The sequence below is a fragment of the Oncorhynchus mykiss genome, chromosome 19 (assembly GCF_057628025.1).
Source record: "Oncorhynchus mykiss isolate SJ-2025 chromosome 19, ASM5762802v1, whole genome shotgun sequence".
Classification (NCBI taxonomy): Eukaryota; Metazoa; Chordata; class Actinopteri; order Salmoniformes; family Salmonidae; genus Oncorhynchus; species Oncorhynchus mykiss.
In genome coordinates, this window is record NC_143040.1 from 15,650,854 (window position 1) to 15,659,165 (window position 8,312).

At 43.0% G+C, this 8,312-nt stretch overlaps 1 protein-coding gene across 1 annotated transcript; it reads left to right on the forward strand.

Annotated features, from left to right (window-relative positions):
- Positions 1–2,519: 2,519 nt before the first annotated feature.
- Positions 2,520–5,635, forward strand: LOC110534950 (ubiquitin carboxyl-terminal hydrolase 37-like; the record flags this gene model as incomplete). The annotated part of the gene is made up of 5 exons (XM_090211830.1): positions 2,520–2,618; positions 2,748–2,827; positions 3,022–3,272; positions 3,724–3,805; positions 4,586–5,635. Coding segments are annotated over 5 exons (525 nt in total), but the record flags the coding sequence as incomplete, so codon positions are not given.
- Positions 5,636–8,312: the final 2,677 nt, after the last annotated feature.

The following is an 8,312-nucleotide window of genomic DNA, read 5'->3' on the forward strand; positions in this document are numbered from 1 at the left end:
CAATTCCATCTGACCGTTCTGAACGGAATGGCTCCGCTACCTCTGACCCCTCACCCTCTGACCAACTCTCCTCCCTCCATCCACCTCCCTCTTCTGTTAAATGTTCCTCTCAGCCTTGCTCTCCTGCTGAACAACCCTCTGTACCCCGGTCACCTGCCAAAAACCCTTCCCCAGTTAAATTCTCTCCAGTGGTGTCCCAGCCTAGTTCTCCCTCTCCTACCAACCCTCTGGACCGTCATGGAGACACCAGTCAGGAGGGCACAACAGTCAGGTAATCCAAACATAAAGTACAGTGCCATCCTAGAGTCTCTTTGGAGAGTTGGGTTTAGTGCTACCAGACCAGGGCCAGTGTTAATCAACAGTATGAGTGCTAATCTAGGATCAGGTCCTCTCTGTCCATAATAATCTGATTCATTGATCTATGATCTAAAATGCAAAACTGGTCCTAGATCAGACTCCTACTCTGAGACACTTGGTAAACACAGTCCCAGAAAGTTATTTTTCTGAAACTGTAGTTTTAGCCTCTTCTGTCTACATCTAGTGGATAAAGAGAGTATTAACCTATTGGCCTGGTCTACTTGGTACACTGCATTTATATGGACAGCAGTACATGCATAACTACTCAGACTGTGTTTATAGTACAGTACAGTATTTAATAGAGAGACTGTGTAGAGTGATAATATCTATGTGTTGGAGGCGTTAGACCAGTTTCTCTCCTTCCTCCAGACCTCTGTCTCTTCAGGAACACTCTAGTCCAATGCCCCAGAGACCAGTCTCAGCCACCAGAAGCATGACTCTTCCCAGGGCCAGCTCAGCCACCAGAAGCATGACTCTTCCCAGGACCAGCTCAGCCACCAGAGAGTCAGAAGAGACCCAGGGGGCCAGAGGAGAACGGGGGGAACTGGTCAACATGGAACTTATTGGGTAAACCACAACACACTGCAAATGCATTGAATATAAGTTCTTTATTGTTTAGAGATCAGTGTCTGATATACTATGGGGATAAGGCTTACTATCTAGCATGTCCTTTTTATTAGATATTTATAAACCCATGAATTATGTCAATCTCGGTCTAAAGGACATCCACTTCTTTGTGTTAAATATAATGTATCCCTTATCCCCTGCCATTATCATCACTTTATAGAGATGTGAAGGTTATGATTAATCTCTATGTGTGTACTGATGACTGATTATTCTTCACAGGTTGCCTAACATTGGCAACACTTGCTTCCTTAACGCCACCCTGCAGTGCCTCCTGGTCCTGCCTTCCTTCTCAAAGGAAATCCTGCACCAGGAACAACTCTGGAGCTCCTCCCCCTTCTCCAACCTGCTCAGGTAAGGGAAGGCTCAAAAGCAGACACTCACCCCACACAGCCATTAATTGTGGTCATAAATTAAAGAAGGGACACTCTTTTCACGCCACTTCTACAGAAAGGGATTGTCGTAGCAGGTTAGGAGAGCACTTTCACTAATCCTAACCCTTTTCCTAACCTTAACCACTTCATATTTTGCTGTGTATTGTATTTATGGTTTATTTTCCAGTTTATTTTTGTTTTTGGATCTTCATAACCAAGAGGAACAACAATGACACACTGATTATGATGTTGGCATTTTGTAGGCCAATTTGGAAAGTGTAGAATGACTACATTACCCATAATGCTCATTGACTGAACATTCCACCTTACCGTGGGAAATTTGGTAGATTTTAAAATGCTCTGGAATTGAGAGCAGTATCCAAACCAAATATCTTAGGAGAATAAACAACACATTTTTGTTGTTTGGCTTCATTGTCCGTCCTCAAAGGTGAAATTGCATCAAATCGAATGAAACATTTCTAATGATGGGGTGCCACTAGATAAAACATATTTGTATTTACTCATCTGCCTCTTCAGGCGTAAGCCAGTAGGTTGACACCATCCAGTCAGCTGCTAACTTACTCTCTGTCTCCCCTACAGGTGTCTGTCTGATGTGCACCGTTTAGGTCTACCTGACAGTGTGGCAAACCAGGCCTCAAAAGCAGACCTCATGTGGAAGGTCAAGTACTCCTTGTCGGGATACGATTTGAAGTATCTGGGGGACACGCAACAGGTAACTGAGGCACTACTCTCTTGTGTACGAGTGCTCTTCTTGCAAGGGTTCATTTTCTCTTTTTAATTTGCTTTTATCTTGGTGTGTTTCTTTCTCTTCCTCATCATAGGACGCACACGAGTTACTCGTCAATATGCTGTGCCAGCTGAAGGAGGAGGGCATGATTCTGAAGACACTCGGGATGAACTATACCTGCCCTGTTTCCCAGCTGGAGTTCCAGCTTGTGTCGGTGCGCACATGTACCAGGTAAGAGATCCCATTGGTTGTAATGTATCTACTGAGAACAGGATCTTTCTATATATATATATATATATACATATATACAGTATATATTAATATTACAAAACACATGGCATAATAGAAACATTGTAGAGACCTGAAACAGAAACAGACTTGATGCATTTTTCTTCTCTTTGTCCTGCTTCTGAAGCTGTGGGCGCGAGTCGTCTACCAGAGAGGACTACAACCACCTCTCATTGGACATCAGCCCTGAGCGCACCTTGCTGAACAGCCTAGCACTCACTTTCAAAGTCAGCACTTAGGGCTCAGCCCTGCATGTAGAGACTAACACCCAGGGCAAGCTGCCCACTGCCTCAGAATACGCTATCTTATTATTGTAGTGGTATCATTCATTATGTAATGCTTTTGTTTCTAACCAGAGTGAACAGGTTGAATTCACATGTGAGGGCTGTAAAGGCCTCCACGCCTCAAAGGTGGAGCAGTTCCACACACTGCCTCTGTGAGTTGTCCCTTTATAACTTCTCATAGTACTAGCAGTGTTTAATGTCCTGAGCCTTTAGGAGTAGTTACCTTCCTGAGCAGGTTGTAGGACTTAGAGGTGAGCACCGCCAAACAAATTTCACTCATCTGTTATTTTGTTGACTGGTTTCATTGTCTGTCTGTTCATCTCTCTTCCTCTCTCTTTCTGGGCAGTGTGCTGGTTCTGCATCTGAAGAGGTTTGGAGGACCTGGGGGGTTGGAGAAGCTGGAGGCTCCTCTTTTGTTTCCTTCGGAGCTGAGGCTCTCCACCCTCTGTGGGGACATGGTGCCACACCTGCACAGTGCCAGCCCACAGGCCCTCACCAACCAGGCCCCCAGCATCCAGGGGTCCATCCCCCAGACCCTCGCCAGCCAAGTCTCCAGACCACCTGGAGAGGCCAAAGACAGCGCCCTCTGCTGTTCAGGTAGGTCATGGCACCATAACACTATTCTTGCTCCAACACCACACAAACCACCCACTCCCAGAACGGTCCTGCTGACAGAGAAGCTGGAAGCTGCAATTTAAAATGCTTCTCAGACATCTTTAGTGATGTATGGGAGCTGTTTTAGTCCAGAGCAATTCAGACAAGTGACCACGTTTTCACAGCTCCTTATATGTATATTTGATCCCTCAGATTCAAATGAGCAGGAACCAGGGAAAGTGCTGCTGACAGCCTCAGTGGTGAGGAGAGAGAGAGAGAGAGAGAGAGAGAGAGAGAAACCAGTGAAAAATAAGTTATGACAGAACACTGAGATAGTTATGAAGAGTACACGATGTAGTAGACCTGTAGTAGACTAGTACTGTAGTAGACTGTAGACAGTGTGGTGGACTGTAGAGGAAATGAGAATCCTATGATCACATGTGTTTTCTTACAGAAGCAGAAGCCAGTACAGTCAGTGAATGGTTACTACCAGCTGACTGGCGTAGTCTCTCATTTGGGAGGCTCCGCAAACTCCGGTAAGTAAATACCATCAAACACACACATGCAGATGCACAATACATATGACATCAGCTGAATTCCAAATCACTCCCTTCTCCTTGGATCTCAATTTGCATGTTCACGTGTGCCTCTGCCGTATACACAAGCATCCCAAAGCTGAGGGAGTGAAAATTATCGAGGGTGAAGGCCAGGGATCATCAACTAGATTCGGGTCCATTTTTTTTCTTAGCCAGATGGGAAGGGGTGTGGAACAAAATTACTAAAATTTGTAGACTGCAAATATACCGTAGGAACGCCAAACAGATATAATATTTGACTCATTTCAAACCTTGCTTACATTTGTGTACAACCACATATATCTCTTTATTATACGTGGGAATACTTTGAAACAGATTTCCAAAATGAAAATCACTTGGAGCTGATTTGCTGGTGTTTTTACAGTCTTTTAACAATTACGTTTTATTTGGACTGAAAACATAGGGGCCAAATAAAATCACCCTTGGGCCAAATTTGTCCCGCGGGCTGCCATTTGGGGAACCCTGGGGTAGGGGATAATTAGACCTTCCAACAGCCATTTCGGCCAAGCTAGCAAGGCTGCAGGCTTCAGAGTGAAGTGTCATCCCAACAAGCACTGCATGCCTAATTATATGCCATGTGTATTTGTTTCTCTGATTTCAAAACTTGACACATGTAACAGATAAAATACCTCCCAAATGAACTGTTTAACTGTTACAAAACACTCTATTACCCACAATAGCCTGACCCTTGACCTCTAGTCTGTCTTCCTTGTTTCACAGGGCACTACATTAGTGACATATTGCATGCCAGTGGAAACTGGTTCTGCTGTAACGACAGCCAGGTGTCAATGTCCAATGAAGCCACTGTGCTGAGGACCAGAGCCCGGAGTGCCTACATGCTCTTCTATATGTTCAGGTACTGTTTACTCTCGCCATCTATATTCTTGTGTTGCTATTTATGTGTACTGTTCCTTTCACCCTACAGGGCAATAGAGCGGGAGGCCCCTGCACACAGGGCCTAACAGGGCCACCAGCATCAGCCCCAGCCTAAACAGGGGCAGCACCTGGACCAGCCTCAAAACACTCAGACCTGTCTCAACAGGGGTAGTACCAGGCCCAGTCTCAAAACCCCCAGCCCAGCCTCAACACTCACACACCTGCCTCGAAAGGGGTAGCATTTGGCCCAACATCAACAACCCAGCCCAGCCTCAACATGGGAAGAACAAGACCCAGCCCCAACACCCTCAGACCTGCCTCAACAGGTGCAGCATTCGGCCCAACTTCAATCATGCTGCTCTTCAACACTAGCATGAACATTCTTTCAGTAGCTTATGTCATAAATACCTGCCCTTGATTTGACTACTTCACCTAATGTATAAAGCGTATAAAGTATACACACTAAATGTAGTACACATGTAGATGTGGTGGATAGAGAGTGTGATTATTTAGAGGATACAACATCCCTTCTATTTGGTTTGGTTTGAAATCCTCCTGTTGTGAAATACACTGTGGTGTCTAACCTCTTATTCAGCATGGTCACACCGGAAGACCTGGAATATTAATAATGACAAGCAAATGTAAGAAAATCCCATTTAAGATGATTCTGTTGACCGTTGTAACTCTTTAACTCAGGAAGATTTATGGTCTGGGATTCAGGCCGGTCCTAACAGGAAACGTGACAAAGTGAAGCAGCTGTAATGGAGCCTTCTAACACCCAATCAGGTCTGGAGGAGGAATGTCACAAAGATTCAGAGATACTATGAGTATCTTTTGAAGTTACTCTCCAGTTGTATCCATTTGAATAAATACAGACATGAAAATGCTGGGCTATGGCTGTAACCTTGGTTCTGTGAGTAGAGTAACGGGTCACCAAACAAGTTATGGGAACTCTACATTCTGTCTTTTCTTATCTCACGTACACTCCCTTACGTATTTATTTTGACAGTGAAGCTACAACTTTTCATTTGGCTCTATACGCCAGCGTTTTGGATTGGAGATCAAATGTTTCATATGGGGTGACTGTACAGAATGTCACCTTTAATTTAATGAATGGTAAATAATGTTGAGTGAGAAAGTTACAGAGGATCATACCCCCAAGACATGCTAACCTCTCACCATTACCAATAATAGGGGAGGTTAGCATTTTATATCATACCCCCAAGACATGCTAACCTCTCACCATTACCAATAATAGGGGTGGTTAGCATTTTATATCATACCCCCAAGACATGCTAACCTCTCACCATTACCAATAATAGGGGAGGTTAGCATTTTATATCATACCCCCAAGACATTCTAACCTCTCACCATTACCAATAATAGGGGAGGTTAGCATTTATTATCATACCCCCAAGACATGCTAAACTCTCACCATTACCAATAATAGGGGAGGTTAGCATTTTATATCATACCCCCAAGACATGATAACCTCTCACCATTACCAATAATAGTGGAGGTTAGCATTTTATATCATACCCCCAAGACATGCTAACCTCTCACCATTACCAATAATAGGGGAGGTTAGCATTTGGGGGGTATAATATTTATACCTCTGTAAATTTCTCACTCATCATTATTCACAATTCATTCATGATTATCTTTAATCATGGAATTCTATTCGTATTTACAATAAAAATGACTCCAAAGTTACACAATACATTATTTACTATTACGCTTACATTTTAGTCATTTAGCAGACTTACAATTAGAGCATTCATGTTTAACACACAGTGCCTTGACACCCCTAGACCTCTTACACATGTTGTTGTGTTACAGACTGAATTTAAAATGCAGTAAATATATTTTTTCTCTCACTCAACTACACAAAGTACTCCATAACGACAAAGTTAAAACATGTTTTTAGAAATGTTTGCAAATGTATTGAAAATTAAATATACTATAGATTTTACATAAGTATTCACATCCCTAAGTCAATACTTTGTAGAAGCACATTTGGCAGCGATAACAGCTGTGAGTATTTCCTGGTAAATCTCTAGGAGCTTTCCACACCTGGATTGTGGAACGTGACCATTATTCTTTTCAAAATTCTTTAAGTTTGTCAAATTGGTTTTTGATCATTGCTAGACAACAGTTTTCAGGTCTTGCCATAGATTTTCAAGTAGATTTAAGTCAAAACTGTAACTTGGCCACTCAGGAACATTGACTGTCTTCTTGGAAAGCAACTCCAGTGTATATTTGGTCTTCTGTTTTAGGTTATTGTCCTGTTGAAAGGTTTATTAATCTCCCAGAGTCTGGTGGAAAGCAGACTGAACCAGGTTTTCCTGTTTAGCTCCACTCAGTTTATTTTTCTTCTGAAAAACTCTCCAGTCCTTAACGATTATAAACACACCTTGACATACTGTATGATAGTGAAACTCTTTATCAGTCAACCACAGTGGATTAGAAACCCTGGCCACCACGTGACTCCCACCAGCCTTAGTTAGATAATATACTACATGGTATGACTCCCACCAGCCTTAGTTAGATAATATAATACATGGTATGACTCCCACCAGCCTAAGTTTGAATATATACTACATGATATGACTCACACCAGTCTTAGTTTAATAATATACTACATGATAATACTCCCACCAGCCTAAGTCTGTTAAAATAATACATGACATGACTCATACCAGTCTTAGTTTAATAATATACTACATGATATGACTCCCACCAGCCTTAGTTTGATAATTTAATACATTATATGACTCTATATCATATTACATACATACATACCTACATGAACTATTATACAACTCTACAGCTCTACTCTATTCCACAGGAGGAGAGAAAGCATCACACAAATCATTAGATACAGGGACAGAGTCAAAGGTGGCCCTCTGGTGGACGTAGTACTAACTACAGGTACAACTGTAGTGTTGGTGACAGAGACCAGGGTGGATGTAGTACTAACTACAGGTACAGCTGTAGTGTTGGTGACAGAGACCTGGGTGGATGTAGTACTAACTACAGGTACAGCTGTAGTGTTGGTGACAGAGACCTGGGTGGATGTAGTACTAACTACAGGTACAGCTGTAGTGTTGGTGACAGAAACCTGGGTGGATGTAGTACTAACTACAGTTACAGCTGTAGTGTTGGTGACAGTGACCTGGGCCCGGTTACCCAAAATAATATTAAGGGTAAATTCATCTGAGAACAATAGGATCCTATTGTTGAAACGATGGACTTAGACAAAAAATGCTTTTGAGAAACCAAGGCCTTGGGCTGTAGAGCTCACAACCACCCCCACAGAGTCCTTCGCTAAGCCCAGACACACACCCACGTTGCCTGACCTGTCCACTACCACCAGCTCTACCTACTTTGAACAGCAGGTGAAGCTGTAGTCCAACCTGGTCACATTCTTGGACCTGGGGCCTACTGCCCTAGAAGTGTTGAGGGTCCCATTGCCCTGGTATAGGCTGATGCAGATGATTCTTGTCCCACTGACACAGTCGGTGAGGTTGGCAGAGAGCTGCCAGTTTTAGGAGCTGCATGTTTTTTTATT